The sequence below is a fragment of the Nipponia nippon genome, unplaced genomic scaffold, assembly GCF_047370975.1.
Source record: "Nipponia nippon isolate SJK-2023a ecotype South Korea unplaced genomic scaffold, ASM4737097v1 scaffold_5, whole genome shotgun sequence".
Taxonomy (NCBI): domain Eukaryota; kingdom Metazoa; phylum Chordata; class Aves; order Pelecaniformes; family Threskiornithidae; genus Nipponia; species Nipponia nippon.
In genome coordinates this window covers 72,600,792-72,618,817 of record NW_028262369.1, presented here as the reverse complement: position 1 = coordinate 72,618,817, position 18,026 = coordinate 72,600,792, and the positions used below count along the sequence as shown (strand labels likewise).

At 37.8% G+C, this 18,026-nt stretch overlaps 1 protein-coding gene across 1 annotated transcript in view; it reads right to left on the bottom strand.

Annotated features, from left to right (window-relative positions):
• Positions 1-18,026, bottom strand: part of RAPH1 (Ras association (RalGDS/AF-6) and pleckstrin homology domains 1) — a 100,534-nt gene that overhangs the window by 55,592 nt on the left and 26,916 nt on the right. The window contains 3 exon segments of the mRNA XM_087733545.1: positions 861-1,378; positions 2,269-2,374; positions 5,921-6,040. Coding sequence (XP_087589671.1) covers positions 861-1,378; positions 2,269-2,374; positions 5,921-6,040 — 744 coding nt within the window.

Sequence of the window (18,026 nt, the reverse complement as noted above, 5' to 3'; positions counted from 1 at the left end):
TTAATTATTGATTAGAATAAACTCAGCTTGTTCTCTTTTACAGGAGAAAACTGGAACATGCATATTAGTACAACTGACTTTTGAACAGGCCAGATTTCTGGTTCAGAGAATACCTCTAGAAGACAGCTTCTAGTTCTCTAAATTCACTGGAACATTTTCCCCATTTCCTCACACAAGTCACCAGCACTTTCAGCACTCCCCAAACTGGCTGTGTTTTTACGGAAAAGTTTCCTCTCTGATTAAGCAACACTGAGGCACCAAAAGCCCAAATGAACATCTGCTATTGCTGTATAGCACCCCAGTTGTTTTTCTGTGTTGCAAATTGCTTCAAAGAGTTCTTCCTGTCATACATTAAACAAGAATATTAAGTAGCAGCAAATTACTGGTATAGTATGGCTCCAGATAGGCAATCCTAAATTGCTCCATGTGTTTCAAGTGTACTGTAACAGGAATGTAGCCTTGTCACTTGTACTTTCTTTTTTCCTCAGATTTAAATTAAAAGCACTATATGAGATTTACTTAGAATAAAAACATTAACTATAAAACACTAAAATCCATTACTAGCTTAGGAAGAGGAAGAGATGGGGAAAGCCCTTAAAAAAAGAAAAGTAGTGCACATTCTTTGAAAATATTCCTTGCAGACAGAAACAAAAACAGAGAAAGAAGTAGCCACAGCACGTGCAATCCATGCAAAAGCAATTTTATCTTTAATCAACCCCACTGCACTGAAGATGTTTAGCTACGAGTGTCAGCATGAGGGAGAGGGGAGAAAAAAGAAAAAAGAGAGTTTGAAGGAAAAAAAAAAAAAACCAAAACCACAAAACCAAACAAACCAAAATCTTGAATTAATGACACTCTACCTCAGTGATTGGTTGCCCTTGTGATGCCAAGTCCAGTTCCTGAGGTCTCGTCACCTTATCGATATCCAAGGAGTCCATGCTGGAAGCTGCAGAGGTTATACTGGAACGGGAGGAGTTACTGATTGAGCGCACCTCAGCATCACTCACTGTGCCAGCAGATGCTGTCCTCCTGTGCTGAGCAGTAACTACTGGTTTGGTGTCTTCTGCAACAGACTGTTGAGCTGCCTCATCCATACTCAAAGAGGCCTTCTCTAACTGTGCAGTGATGTCATCCAAAGATACGTTGGCATGTGATGGTTTAGTCACCTTACCAGATGAGGAGGATAATCCTTTTATGCTGCTGTGCTTAGTAGAAGGTCGGCTAGCAGGTGGTTTCTGAGATTTGGATTCTGGGGCAAGGCGTTTCACTGCAGCATTATTTGCTGAATGAGACCCAATGCTGCTGAGCTCCTGCTCTATGGAACAGAGATCAGCCATGAGGGCATCTAGATCCACAGTCTCCCCTTGATTCAGGGCTTCTGCAACAAACAAGAGTTTTTGGTATGTGCAGAGTTACTTCATTTGTCTGTGCAACTCTTCACTTTGTGTTATCAAATTTAACAGTTAGGGTAAGGGGAGCAAAGGAAGCTGTATTTTCTGTTCCCATCAGTACCGCAAAATCTCTGCTCACTGCTAAGCAGAAATTTATTTGCACTACTACTCTTGGCTGGTCTAAGAGCAAATAAAAAAACTATTTAGGTTAAATACATTTGCTGACAGAAGAAATCTATGAATGTTCAGATTACATTTGAAAAGTTTAAACTGCTGTCCTGTGAACAGAATCTAAAAATACATTTGTATAATATCATGCCTCAACTTTTCAAAAAAGTGTAGGTGTTTGCTAAGCATTTTCTGCTAAAGCAATGCAAGGTATGTGATACTGCTTCAAAAAAAAAACAAACAAAAAAACCAAAAACACAAAATACTGTACACATACTCAAGCCTATAAATTAAGGCTTCCTGTATTACAACCAGGGGAAGCTATTTTAAGACAAGGAAAAACATTATTTTTGTTTAACATGAAAGCATTCTGTACCTATATTCCTGCACCTTGTCCCATGAAGCAAGATGCTCTTTCTTCCCATTTAACAGATACACATAAATGCATTGTTTCATGAGAATAGATCCCAGAACGTGTATTTCTGTACAAACACTAGACTACAATTCTCAGATACTGAGTGCTGTAAAAGACACTGCTTTAGGATACTCAAAATTCTGTGCCATCAGAACGCAATGCCTTCAGCAAACAAGTTCTCACTTCAGCTAGAAGTGTATTTAAATGCTCTTATATTTTATAGTGTTCTCATTTATAGCTGGAACAGGTTTTTTCCCTAAACTGATATTTGAGGGGGTAAATAATTCAACAAACCATTCAAATTGTACATGGAGAAGCGATATGAGAAGTTGGCAAGATTGGTTTCCTGACGGAGAGGTGATCTCTTCACTGGTGCCACAGGCTTGTCTGTATCCAAACTCTGAAAAAGACAAGCAAAAGGGCAGAATAAAGTTTGACAAGGAACTCAACAAGCAAATCTTCAAGATGAATGAAAATTAATTTTCTCTTAAAGAAATTTTTAGAAAATTCCTGGCATAAAAAAAAAACCACCAAACCTCTTTTTCAGGCCTTAGACTGAAAGCATATGTCATCATACCACAGAGATTTAGCTTCAGATATTTAATGGAGAAAAGATGTTAAACACATTCTGGGTTTTTTTTAGAATCAAAAGGATGGAAGCATATTCCAAATGCATTTTTAAGTGGTGTTACATACTAGCTCATGTATGAAACACAGACAGCTGGCTGACCTGTAACAACAACTCTGCAGCAAACTGCACAAGTATCTAAACACATTCAAACTGTGGCACCCTCTCTAAGAAATGCATCATTAGCTTATGAGCAAAATCATGGCATAAACACACAAAAGCATTCAATGAAGAATTTTATTTTCTTAAAAGGGATTTTAAATTGGCTAAATTCAGACATTTTTCTCAATAAGCCTTTCCCGCGAAAAATGTTAAATTGTGAAAGCAAACGCCAGCCAGCTCACGTAGGATAAATTTTTTTAGCAAAACTAATATAGGTTAGAAATTAAAAAGAGATAAGACATCTTTCTACCCAATACATTGAATTGTTACATTACGAAGGCTAATTTGGGCATAAATATTACAATAAATACCAGCATTTTTGTAAGTAGCAAACAGCAGGGCACTATGATCCAGCTGGTAACCCAAGAGGTACATGACAGGGTCTGGAGTTGCTGCCCTTGGAGTCACAAGTGTTACATGGGGAATCTAGCTCTTGCTGTTGCTGAGGCCTGACAGGCCTGCAGAGGGTTTGAATTTAAGCAATGCTTGTACTGATAAAGTTTTCCTGAAGGTATGCTTGTCTGAAAGAAAAGCATCTTCTAGCTCTAACACAACAAAGAAACTTTGTGTGTTGTGTGAGAAACTCACCTAAGCTTTTTATTTCCATTTTCTACATCTTTACTCAAGCCTTTGTTAAAAATCAAACACACTATTTTCCCTCCCCACTATTTATTTTTTATGAACTCCCATCTCTCCTCAGTTTGGCTTGAGCTTAAAAAAAAAATAAAAATCACTTTATTAGGAAGTCAATCATCACTTAATGAGAAGCCAGCGATGCAGCCTTGTCTTCCATCAGGGGGGAAAAAACTTCACCTCTAGTACCTCTGATGGAGCTTACATATTGTCCCACACAGAACAGCTGAAAAACAATAAAATTTTTTAAAAAAAAAAAAAAATCTATCTATAACCCTAGAGGCAGCAGTGAAACTGGAGACAGAAGAGACAAGTTAGGGCTCATTCCTTCAGGCTGAACCCATAGACTGCCACAAAAGATTTCCTGTAAAGCAAATATATTCTGGTTAAAAGCATCTACAATGTGTTTTACTGAATTTAATAATAAAGTTATCTCACATCCTTGGAAACATATGTGATATGCTTACACCTATTATCAGAGCACATTCTCAGCAACACATTATGATGCTAAACTAGCAGTTTGGAGAACTGCTGAAAACTGCAACAGCACCAAAAGCTTAGTTCTGAATGATCATGAGAAGCAAGGTAAGATTTCCTTCATTTAACCTGCACCATAGAGCAGGATAACTAGAGCAGGATAAATGTTAACGCACTCTGCATCAGTGCCAAACACTGCTCACATGTGCTGCAAATTTTGTGACTACATTTTATGCTTTTATTAGACCAACAGTTAAAGAGGGCAAAGTGAATTCAAATGATCTCATGGGCATCTTAACAATTACAAATCTTTTAAAAAGCACTTCCATTTGAAAAGGAATCTTGGTCTTACTTTCAATCCCCCCACCCAAAATAAACATTTAGGAAATCTAAAAACAAAGTTAAAGTTCAAGGAACTGAGGGACAAAAAAACCCTTTCCTCCTACTGTTCTTAGAGTCCAGCTGATAAATAGCAACAAATGCTGAGACTACAGGAGAACGCACTTTGAAGCTCATTAGCTCTAATCACCCCCTCCCTTTATTGGGACTTTATTGGGACAGCTGCATCAAAACACAATCACTTTCCAAACAAACAAACTAAGACACAACTAACTGCATTAACTTGTTTATACAAAACCATATGAGGTCATTCAAAGTTTTGGGGGAATGTCATTTCTCAGTAGTCACAAAAGATAGAAGGGCAACTGTCAGGCTATGTTGCACTGCGTTGTACAGCAATACGAAAGTGAGAAACAAATAATGTGGGTCCTCCCCTTAACTATCTGTTAGTAGGTTTTAAGAATTTTGCATGGATCAGCACACAAATTGAGACATGACCACAAAGTCTGTATGTCAGTAGTGTAGATGTAAGCCCCAAGTAAAGTATGCTTATATTTCTGGGCTGCTCATACCTGAAAAAATGGGGCAGACAGCAAAAGGCCTAAGACCAATTACCCATTGTGCTCCCCTGTGAAGATCCTCACTCAAGGTAGTTTACAGAGCCACACCTTCAAAACTGCTCCCACTTATCATTAAAAATCCTTCACAGGAAGTTAAAACACAATAAGAATTATGATATACAGATTTATTTCACACTGTCTTCCATTCATCTCAAAAGGCAGGATTCTTTGTTGCCCTGCATGCACAAGTTCAGAAAATAAAAATTTTCCCCTAGAGTGCTATGTACATTTAGATCTTGCAGGCAGAGATTTAACCAGAAGATAACACAGATAAGCCTGAATTTGAAATGTTGTCACATGATTAGCTCAATTTTTTTTCCAGTCTTTGAGTAAGATGAAGATGAGAAGAGCTGCCTCTTCTCTAGCTTACTGAAACTTGAGGTATCATAACTTTGCTTAAGTCTACGTGACAAAGAGGGAGAAGATGAAATACATTATGCAGGAGGGCCAGTTCACACAGCTGAAAAAAACATAGCAGGCAGTTACAGAGAAATGGCCTATCACCCCAGGAGTCTGGCATACCATTCAAAACACAAGATCTGCTTGTGAAGGAAAATCACTAGAAAGAAGGCAGTGCCCAAAGAAGATGTACTATCAGTTGCCTCTCTGATGCAGGAAGAGTACTCTGGAATAACAGCGAGTCCTCTAGGGTGTATCAGGGCACCTTACCATGCCATCAGTGGCAACATTCACAATTTCTTGTTTGTTTTTGCTGTTCCGGTGCAACAAATAAATGCTGTCATAGCTGGACAATGTCCATCCATATGTTTGGAAATATAGCCTACCCCTAGCTAGCTGAAGTCAGTGTGTCTCTATATACAGGAGGACAAAATACCAACTCCATAGCTGTCAGAAGGAATCATACCCTTTGGGAAAGGTCGAACTAGCAGGTTGTGAACAATTAATTTAACAACTTTGAGATGGGGAAAACAAGCCAATTTAGAAACCTTGAAAGAGTACTGAGCTGGTCACATGGTCTAGTCTACCTTGCTGCAAGTGGCAGTGCTAAGTAGTTAGCATCCAACTGAAAAGAAACATGTAATACTTATAAAGAATTATTCTGTGAGATGACTGAAACCTCCCTAACCTGTGTGAGTTTGTCCAGTTCCCCCAGCCAGGCCCCAAACATCTTGTCCAGATCCTGATCTTCCTTATCACTATCTTCTTCGGCACCATGGTCAAGTTCTTCATCTGATAATTGCTCCATCTGAAAAAGAAAAAAAAAAAAGTTTGATACTCAAATTGTATCAGTGTCTAAGAGAACTGATGTCAGCTACTAAATTTCTGAAAAAGTGTTCCGAAGTCAAAGCACATGTCTGTCCATAAAATTTATAACAATTGTGTACGTTCACAGTTTATTATCCTGCTCACAAGTAAAGTTAGTGTGAAAGCTGCAATGGATAATTACAAAGCCATTCTTGCAGCTCACTTTTATCAAACCATGCAGAAAGATGAAGAACAGAGTCCACAATATTTAATACACCATCAGAAATTATTTCATGCTAGCCTTGCACGTGCATTCATTGCCAGCTATTGTTGGCAAAGTCTATTGACTTTACATTACAAAAATTCAACCCTTGTCCAAGGAATTCAGCTGACCACAGTTAAGCAACACCATTCAACCCACAGGAAGTGCAGTCTCACTGCACTGCAAACAGCTGACTCCACACATCTGTAAACAGAAATGCTTAAACAGACCACAGAGAATGTCAGCAATACATCCCATGAGAGGGTTTAAACCTTGGACACTGTCCAGATCCCTTCAATGATACTGGACAATTTTTACCCAACAAAGAAACTCCTCCCTGGAAGCAAAGAGTCACCATTACAGCTATCAGACCCTCCTTTATTCAACAAATTTGAGTGACCCATATAAAGACTTAACATTCTCCAAAGATTATCCACTATCACCTCAAAGGAAATTAATCTTTTGTTAAACAAGTCTCTATTCTCTTCCCCAAACATGTCCTCCAAGCCCCTTATATAGAGCTAAGATACACATGCCTTCCTGGATACATCCACACTGTTAAACCCAGGATCTGGTTCAGAATGAAAATTTAGATACTTGGGGGGAAAACGATGTAGGCAACAACTGGGGAGTAATCAGGCAATACAGAAGAGTAAATCCTAGATATGTGCTATAGAATGTCCAGAGAGACACGAGAACAGATTGCCACCAACAGCTACACATTGTGTGCTGTACAGCTTGATTTGGTCAAGTCATGGGCTACATAGTAATTTGCTGCATAGCTTTCAGAAAGCACCCGTTTACGTTTCATAGACTTAAAAGCAAATTTTCTAAATGCTAGTCTTCAGGAAAAGACAAATCTTGGTCCGAAAGACATCACAGTGTTGCAGAGTTAAACTGATGAGATGTTATGAAAGATGATAAAGGTGATCTCAGAGAAAAACTGTTCAATCCGTTTTTGACTTTATATGCCAATAGTTCATGCAAAAAATTTCCCTGATTTAAAAATAGCTTTTTCTTCTATTTATATATTGCTTATATTTCACTTTGCCTTGATAAAATAATCAGGGAACAGGAGACTTCAGAGGTGATCTACAATTCTGAGGTCTGCAGAAGCCCATGTCTCCCACAGATGCAAGATACTGCCATCCAGTTGCTCTAGGCAAAGCCACTTCAGTCTCCTACTGAGATTTTACTTTTGTGGGAGAGCACAATGCAGCTGCTTACCTTAAAAGAGGCAATAATATTAAAGCTAACCTGGCATGGCATACCACGCTGAGCAAACACTGAACAGATTAAATTCACCATCTGAATCTCATTTCTTCCAACACTTGTTTTGAGTACTGTAAAGTACTTCTAGCACTCCAGGGAAGGGAAAGAAGCTCTTCCTAAAATCTAAGAGTGATGCCCAAATCCAAAAAATGCCAATATGCTTATGTAATAGAGCTGCATCCTTCCACCAAGACTGCACCGGTTTTTATGTTCTAGAAGTGAGGCATGCCTCCCCCTGCAAAATTCCTCTCCATGACGTCACCTGAAAGCCCTCCCACATACAGAAATGGAGACAGCAGGGTAGCAGCAACTCATACTCTGCCTGAACTTCTGCAAAACAAACAGAAGCTGGATTCCACTTTCACACCCCTTCGAAGCTTTGCTTTGCTACTCCTTAGGCTTTTACATGGACCAGAAATATTGTAAATTCAAGACAAAAGGCATTATACTTAAGGTGACATGGTCAAACTGCTTAACACTGTTCACATTTGACAAGACAGCATTTCTCAATGTCTACATACACTGGAAGTAAAGAATTTTTATTTGAAGGCTAAGGGAAGCTATTAAAAGCATGCCTTAGGAAATATGACTATGAACTGGCAAATCAAATACATGGAAACTGTGATACAAAATCGACAGAGCTCAGTATTTACAGATACTTTGCACTCCTAGCCTCTCCCTCTTTGAGCTGTTTTTGCCACTTACCCTGCAGTCAGATGGGACTTGTTTTGCAGTGCATTCATTGTATGGCACTGTTCATAACTCATCCTTTCATTGAGAGAAGCTTGTTCTTTTTACTAATATTTCTGTGGAAAGAAACCAGCATTCTCAATTTCCCATAAGCTGTTGCTTTAGCTATTTTAACTTGGCGTCAGAGACACTGCTTTAGTTCCAGTTACTCTGTAGACAGAATTAGAAGCCTAAAGAAAACTTTTACAAGTAAAGTACTGTTGTGTCAGCAAGTCTGGCACTAAACCCTGTAGTATTTGCCAGCTCCTTGTAGTCCCCACCCAAGCTTCCTAACGTCAGCTGCATTTCCTATGAGCCTGTCAACGTTTGCTTGCAAAAGGCACACAGAGGATAGTGTCTCACTTAAAAAACAGCTAATATTAACTTGCTAGTTCTGTAAAAGGGATCTCTCTTAGCACAAGCTCCACTACTGGAAGGAAATATCCCAAAGGACATTAATTAAAGGATTAATTAAATAAATTAAGGCAGAGATAAAATGCTCAGATAACAGGATCTGAACTTTTTGACATAAGAACTCAAAACAGTAACAACTCAGAAAGAGTGCACATTCCCATTAAAAAGCTTGAAGTTTTCCTTTTTACAGCCATTTTCTTTCTCAGTGTTGTTGATCACATCAAACATGCACCATACTTTAGCAAATCATGATCTAACTGGGAGTTATCATACCTTTCTAAGGATATAACACTTTCAGTTATAATAAGAAAGAAAAATGGCATAAGTTTAAGGGTTGGGGGGGTGGGATTTTTTGTGTGTTTTGTTGGGGTTTGTTGGGGTTTTTTTTGTTGTTGTTGGTTTGTTGTTTGTTGGGGTTTTGGGGGGGTTTTTTGGTTTTGTTTTGGCTTGGTTGTTTTTTTGGTTTTGTTTTTTAAAGGAGTCATTTAGAACGAAATTAGGTCAAAAGAAACAGAAAAGGAACAACTGTTCTAGTGTAACACCATGAAGTAAGCCACTCACATTCCTAAAGCATTTGCAGGCTAGCAGAGTTTAAGTAGCTGTTCCTTCTGAATAGCTCACACCAGGTGAAGTGCCAAAGTAATTTTAGGATTCAAGTTATTTTTCAACACTTCACCTTCTATTCTGTTCAAGTGTATGCCAGAATAGAACTTAATGAAAATGAGCAGCATTGTTCTGGGATACCTAGATAAAATAAGGTACCAACACGGTACAGTCTTCCATATGCAAGTAAGGCTTCCTGCACTAAAGAGTGGTTGATGTACTATTTCATTATCCACTATGGACTGCATCAGTCAACTTTATCTGTTTGAAATGCTATTTGAACAGGCAGACCCATAATCACTGTAAGTCAACTGTCTAGCTTCCAGCACAGTTCATTAGGTTTGTTCACCTTTAAAATGCAGGAAGTAGAGTATTCCAATATTATTCTTATGAAAAATTACTGAGGCTTTCATTAGAAGTCACCAGCTGCAGCATTTAATCATAACCTACTATTTTAATTACACTGCAAGAAAAACAAAAAAAACTTACCAATAAATTAGAAAAAAAGAAACATTTACTCTTTCAAGCTGATTCTTATGCAAGCCATTGTGGCTTTCAGTATGCCAGGACAAGCACAAGATAATGTGATATAGAAACACATGAGAAAAAAAATGAAAAACCCAAGAACAATGCTTCAAATGTACCATTTTGACATTTTCAAGAAAAGACACCATCGCAGAATTCTGAAACTAACCAATTGCTGTCATCAGAAAGCAATGGCTGATCTTTGGTACAGACCTAAGTTACAGAAGTGTCTTTCAGTGAGACTTGCACTTTGAGACGGTAGTTCCTACCTTAAATCAACCCAGTTCAAGACAATAGGAAATTTTATTATATTAACAATATTTCCTTACAATGAAAACACTCTGCACTGAAAAAAAAAAAAGTAGTTGTAAAAGAATCAGACTGCAGGATTTGTCTACACCACACTTAATTAATGAGGGAAAGATTATCAGAGAAACAAAAATAGAATTCTGAGTCCAACTGGAAATGCCAACGTGCTTAAAGGGGCAGCAACAAGAACGTGTTCATTCACTGTAATTTCACAAGCACTGTAATAAGCATTTTCAACTAGAGATGGATGCTTAATTATGTTCAAAGGCAACTAACAGCATAAAACCCCAAAATGAAAACAAACCATCTTTCTTTCAGGCAACTGATGTTTTCAACCCCAACCTTTCTTATTATTTAAGCATAAGCTTGTACAAGCTTATGCTTGTTACTGAAATAAGGATTTTCTACCTAAAAACAACTATGGAATTTGTTACAAATCTATTATAGGTATGCAGTAGAAAATACACAAACGTTCAAAACACCATCTGAACAAGTAACTGGATTTCTGCATTTTAAGATCTAGCCTCAGGAACCAAAAGGAACTAAATAGCATGTGGTTTGGAAAATATACTCGGTTTGGAGCTGGTTTAGAAATCAGAATTCTTATTCCACTTGTGATCATCCATGTGTCATCATGCCAGTATCCATTTCTGTTTTGGAAGTCGTACATGACAGAATACTACAGTAGTACACTGTCCAAGCACATAAGGATAGTGTGTACACATACATAAAAGAGTAAGATTCTAGCAGGTTTTCACCTCCAATACTTGTTCACCTGACTGCTTAAAGAAATAAGGTTATTTACAAAGAAAAAATTGAAATGCTTTCACAAAACTGACAGCCAAAGCTCACATCCACATTTCTACGCATTTTCTTCAAGTAAATGCTAGTAAATAATGAAAGGTAGTTTAAGCACATAAATTATTTGTTTCATATTAATATTCTGTCCACATGACAAGGACCAATCAAATCCAGCATGTTTTCCAGTAAAAAATAAGAAAGTCTTATGCTATAACTGACACTAACATTTCTCCTTTGAATTTAATGCTGCAGCACACTAAGCCAACAATACAGTGCAGATCATTTGCTTTAGTATTTCCATGTTTCTTCTTAATAAGCATAAAATATTCTGAAATTAAGTGCTCCTGAAAAGGAGATTTGGAGGGGGATTAGAAAGTTATGGGAAATTCTTTGTGCATTATCTAATGTCCTATAACCCAGTTTACATTAAGAGTAATCTAGATGAAAACCTGAACAATAGTGCATTTGTTTTCTTTTAGCTTCAAATAGCATAGGTACTAGCTGAATACATCCCAAGGCTCCTACAGCACACAGACATTCCAATGCTTCTCAAATTCAAAAATGAGGTAGAAATCTGTCAGCCAAGAAACTCAAATTAAAAACGTCCCAAATAAAAATTTTATGTCAAGTGAAAGCCTCCTTCAATATATAGTATTTTGATCTAACTTTGAGTTTTGTTTTTCTTTTTTTAAACCATGCTTCAGGCAATAGTTTTCCAGGCTTGTAGTCACACAACACAGTGAAAACACATCAAATGTCTGATAAAAGATAAAGCTTCGGCCACTTCAGTAAAAGCAAAGAGACCTTTTATAACCAATAACCTCATATGTTTCTGAAATTACTGAGGCAATAATTTTAATAGTTAAAATTCTGTATTCATGTATTATACAAAGACAGCATCTGTTCCCACATTTTAAAAATCTGGTTTAGTTGGGAGGTGCAAAACTGCACAGTCCACAATATTCCCTCCCTTACCCACTGATCTATGCAACATGCAAGAATGTATTTTTGAAACCATGGAAAAGAAACCTGTGTGTCTGAAAATACACGTTTTGAATTGCAGACAGGCTAAAGTTTCAATAAAAGATGAATTAAAAGCTGCTGAAAGTAACAGTTATTCAGCCAAACACATACAGCATAATTTCTAATGCTACTCCTAAAATTAAGCACATGCCTGTACAAGAACTTTCCTTTGCCTCTAGCTGTTTGTATTTTAAGCCCAGTCAAACAACAACCTTGCCACTAAGCTCTTAAAAATATTTTTCTTTACATTATCTATAAGTTTGTAATATAAATATTTATAGTAACACAAGTGAACACATAACTTACATAAATTTTAGCAACTGCTAATGAAACAATTGTTTGAAAAAGCAACTGGAAGAAGAAAAAAGACTTAACCAGATATCAGATGGTAACATCAAAGCAAACTGTCTCACTGTTCCTGGAATCCCCCAAAATACATAAGTGCTGTATACAGTAAATACAGTTTTTCTAAAACTCAGTGCTGTTCACGAGAGCACTGTTATGCCTTTCAGATTATAACAGGCTGTTCAACAACTACCCCCAGAGATTCTAACCAGAAAAGTCAAACATAGCACAGTTGCTCCCTGGTCTTACACAGATTCAGCACCAAATCTTTAGAATGAAGCAGTGCGTTAAGCAGGGACATGACAACACATCACTCCTTACAGACAATGCAAATATGAAAGAATAAAGCTCTTTTTGGTTAGCAGCATGAAGAAATAGAAAAACATAATTCTCCATATTCACATCCACTGCAGTTACCAACCCCCTTTGTATTTAATCAAAACTTGTACACTCCCCCTCTAACTTTAGTTGACCCAAGCACCCACGATTTCCTGAAATAAACAAACTGAAGATACTAGAACATTTACTTCATCATCTTGATTTCTAACAAACAATGGGAAATACTTCCAACCTGCCATAGCAAAACCACTGTCCTGGTTTCAGCTGGGATAGAGTTAATTTTCTTCTTAGTAGCTGGTATAGTGCTGTGTTTTGGATTTAGGATGAGAATAATGTTGATAACACACTGATGTTTTGGTTCTTGCTGAGTACTGTTTACACTGGTCAAGGACTTTTCAGCTTCTCTTGCTCTGCCAGGTGCATAAGAAGCTGGGAAGGAGCACAGCCAGGACAGCTGACCCAGACTAGCCAAAGGGCTATTCCATACCATATGACATCATGCCCAGTATATAAGCTGGGGGAAGAAGAAGGAAGGGGGGGACGTTCGGAGTGATGGCGTTTGTCTTCCCAAGTAACCATTACACGTGATGGAGCCCTGCTTTCCTGAGGATGGCTGAACACCTGCCTGCCGATGGGAAGCAGTGAATGAATTCCTTGCTTTGCTTTGCTTGCGTGCGTGGCTTTTGCTTTACCTATTAAACCGTCTTTATCTCAACCCATGAGTTTTCTCACTTCTACTCTTCTGATTCTCTCCCCCATCCCACCGGGGCAGGGGGAGTGAGCAAGCGGCTGTGTGGGGCTTAGTTGCCAGCTGGGGTTAAACCTCAACAACCACTCACAAAATACCTATCCACCCTACCCTTCTTTGTTTGAAAGCTTGAAGAGAGAGGTAAAATGCAAAGTGGATCAAGCAGAAGTCTACCTTATATTCCATGGGATTGGTTTCTCATTATCACTTAAGCTGTCTTTGTGTTATTAGTACTATTTATATTGACTCTAGCTTTTCATAATTGCAGCCTGAAATTTTAAATTAGCCTCCATAGGGAGACCCTTGTATACAGAAACACATTTAAGAGATCTTTCTTCCTGTAAGAGAGACAACACACCAAAATTACTGAAATGTATACTGAAGAATCTAATTGCATCCAAAATTTGCACTGCTGAGAAGACACACAGTAAAAGCTTTATTCCTTCCAATATATTTCAGCGCCTGTCTCACATCTAGCCAAACAGATGTTGCCTTGAAAAGAAGGAACTTTATCAATCATTGTGTCCCATTTCCTGAACCAAGATTCCAGCCAGAGTACCCAAGTGGGCATTAAATTAATTTCCATAAAAAGAGCATCCTAGATTACATAATGTCTCACAGGAGATTCTTTATGAAGACAACCTGAAGACAGCTCTAAAAAACTATTTAGCCAGAGATCATAAAAACAAAAGTTGTCTTAGCTTAAATTTTTTTTTCAAGCAGAGGATAAAGCACAGGTGATGTTTAAAACAATGACACTCATTAGTTGCAGGAGCCAACATCTTAGTCTTACCAGCTAAGACTAGAGAATTTTCAGTGTGAAAACAGAATGAGATTATGAAAGCTAGGAAAATGTACAGTTTTAAATCTATGTTGAAGTATAGTCTGCCTTCAGTAAGCAAAGATGTACTTAAAAACATACATTAGCTGCAATTTTCCAGAATCTTCATTATGCAGTTATCATAACACTAACATATTGTAGCACCTCTTCCCATTCAGCTTTGGAATGATGTCCAAAAAAAAATAACAAAAACCATTTAAAAGCTGATGCAGAACAAGAGGCAGAACTAAGTTTAATGCGGTAACTTCAAGAAGTGTGTATCTGTAAATATTTTTTTACAAAACTAATGTTTTTTAAATATTAGTAAGAAGTAGACAGAGAATGCATTTTGTATTATAAGAATATCTTAGAGCAGCTGCAACCTTGACAAAAGTCAGCTAGATGTCCAAAAAAGGTTTCATAGTCAAGTTAAGCTTTATTACACAATTTGAGAATGTACAAATTCAAAGTTTTAAGGAGGTTATTTATGCTTGCCTCCAGACAATATATACTTTGAACATGCTCATGACAGTATTTGAAGAGGACATAAATACATAATCAGGTCAATCTGTCTTAGAGGTTTTTAGATAAATGGCAAATTTTGCTCAAGTAAATGATCATTTAAAAGGATCTCATTCTTACCCACTGAAGAACCACAAATGACTTGCAGCAAGTTCTGCTATTTCAGCCCTGAGTTTTTCTTTCAGAAGAATCCTTCCTACAAATCCTCAAGATTACACTTCCTATATGTTGCAGGCCATTTAACTTCGCCCAGGTCGAAGGCTGATGGAACCTCTACAATAAGTGAAATATTACTAAGCAAAATAGATTTCAGATGCCTCTGAGAGGTGATTCTTGGTCCACGCAGATTAGGAAAAAGAAAAGGCCTCGAACATTTCTTGCCAATGTGACCTGAGGGATAGAGGCGGAACAGATTTCAGCCAACTCTAGCCACTAGTCTGAGTGCACAGCAAGACAGACTATGCAAGCATCTCAGAATGAGGATTCCCTACCTCAGACCACTGGGGTCCTTGCTCTGCTTTCCCAATTCTACCTATGGCCACACACTTCAGGAAAACATAACACCCCTAAATATTTCATTAATTGTGAAGAGGGAGGAGGGAGCATAGGGAGCAGATAAACATTCCTGATCACAGCAGGCAACTCACTTAAGTCCTGAAGCATAATATTCAATTCAATTACAGTTATTATCCTAATACACAGATGCAAGTGATATGAGAACACTAAGGGCAATATAGGCAATTCTTTTGTCCCCAGAGTACACAAAGGAAGTGGAAGAGAGATCCAGAAGTATACATCTCCTAATGACGTGGTAGACACACACATATTGATCAGCCAGTCTAAAGCTCCACTAAAGCTTATATAAAACCTTCAGAAAACGAAACGAAGAACTTGGATATCTGGACTTTTACTGAAACTTTCCAAGGGCTTAATGATTCAAGTAAAAATGCAAGCCTTTAACATCTTTGTATACATTTATCATCAAAACTACACCAGACATGTTGGAAGAATGAAGGAAGGAAGATTTTCGTTTTCCAGATAAGGGCCAAGGCAAGGAATACAAAGCAAACTGCTCATGGTTTGGGAAGACAGAACAAGGAAAAGAAAACTGCCTACATCCATAACTACCTTCAGCAACATTCTGCATGTAACAACAGAACATAAAATCTGACTAAAAGAAAACCACAGAAACATGTACGGTATTTTACATAACCAGTTAAAGGATTCTATTTTGCAATGAGGACAACATTTTCAGACATACTATTAGCAACAGTCCAAATGATGATCCAAAAGGTCTAACACATTTTTCAAATAAAACGACACCTAATTCTGCTGTGTCTCATTTGGCCCTCTCTTTCCTCTACAGCTGCTAATGTTGACTGAATTACAATAGAAGGGGAAAAAAAAATCAAAACCAAGCAATAACACACAACAAAATCAAGGCTGTCTTATTCTGTAGGAGGGCCACACAACAGCCTTCATAAGAAGGATTCAACTGAGACATAAGCAAAACATCTTTTTGCGATGCAGATCTACCTTCTTCCCTCTCAGGCAGTATACAGTTCCATCCCTGTCCTTACTGTTCAAAATGCAGGTGACATTGACTATTCTATTTGCAGGCAATGCAAAAAGAGGTACTTTTATGTCAGCGCGATTGGTAAGGAAACTTAGTGAATGGGAAACTTCTTAATTCAGGATCAGCAGGTGACTGGACCAAGATGCACGAAACTGCATGAACGGATGTACACTCTGTAGGAGGGAATGTCTCAAACAGTACATAAAGAGACACAGCATGAAAGAACAGCTTTGTATACCTCCATAGTTAAAACTTCATGGGCAGTGAAAAACACTTGTCAGCTGTATTTAAAGGAAACCACTTTACTACCAACACTAAACTAAGCACTAATGCAACAGAAGCAGGTGAGACTAGCCTGTGCACAGGTGCTGTACATTCATGCCATTCTGGCCACTCCCTGAATGACAGCTCCACAGATGGCCCTGTGGATCTTCTCTTCAATCCAGAAAAGCATTAGAAGGCACAATGTAAACTAATTTTTATGAGCTTACTTGCCTTTTGCAACTTCATCCATTCCAGAAAAGATTATGTAGTCTCTCTTCTCCATCAGCAGACAAACAATAGCAATGAATTTTGTTTTAATATTTGGCCTTACACATAGATTCCAGGAAATACCCAAATATTCTTGTAGCTGTGGCCTAGTAATAACCATCACCAGGCTAAGAGCAGCACTTTTAGGCTCACCCTGCACTTGGGAAGGGAAGAAGCACTTGCCAACCAACCACTATAAAATTCACATCCCTTTACAGACCAGTCTATTGTGCCTGTACGGGGTCTTTTTCCACCAGGAATAAATACTCAAAGAATTCATTTTTACACAGGTACTAGGCTGTCTTTCAACTATAAGTAAGCAAAATAAAGCAAATAATTGCCAACTACCTGTAAAAGCCGGACATCTTAACAGTGCTTATAAAAGACGGTATATATGAAGGATCAAACCAACCAGGAGAAGGGAGGTGTAAGAAAATCGTTTAGGTCATAGGTCAAATGACAATGCAGATGAGAGTATTTCCTCATAAGACTCTGAGCTACTATATGCTTTAGTACAGTTAAAAACTAATTTTTGCTCAAGGGACCCTCTCAAAGGTTAAAAATAATCATTATGCTAATGCTCACTTAAGATACCACACCAGACACTGGTAATCTGTATGATGCGGGTACTATCTAGACTCAGAAGAAGATGCCAAATCCCTTTCAACAAGGACCTAGTGACAGGCTACAAACCATGGTTAAAAAAAAAAAAAAAAAAAAGAGTAGTGTTTTAGCTATGATAAATAAACAACATTCTTCACAGGTTGCTTTCATATCAGGGTATGTATTCTTTACACTAACCTTCAGCTGCAACAGGCTGGAAGTTGATTTAGGATTTCTGGCAAGAATTAAGATTACATTGTGAAAAGCTGTATAGCTGTATTTCACTATAGCTGGAACTACCATCTCCAGAAAAGGGGGGGGGGGGGGTGTGTCAAAAACCACAACTGTATGTTTTTCAGAAAACCCACAAATGACTGTGATACACCTAAAGTACACAGGTGTTTCATTCTTAGCATTTATGAGTCAACATATTTTGTTGTTCATAGTTAGCCATTACAAAATAGCATAACCTTAAGAAACACCACTTGGAAGAAAAAAAGTGTTTAGGGGAAGAGTAGGGAAATAATCTTTTAGCTGAAATATTATCAAAGAAGGAAAAAGTATA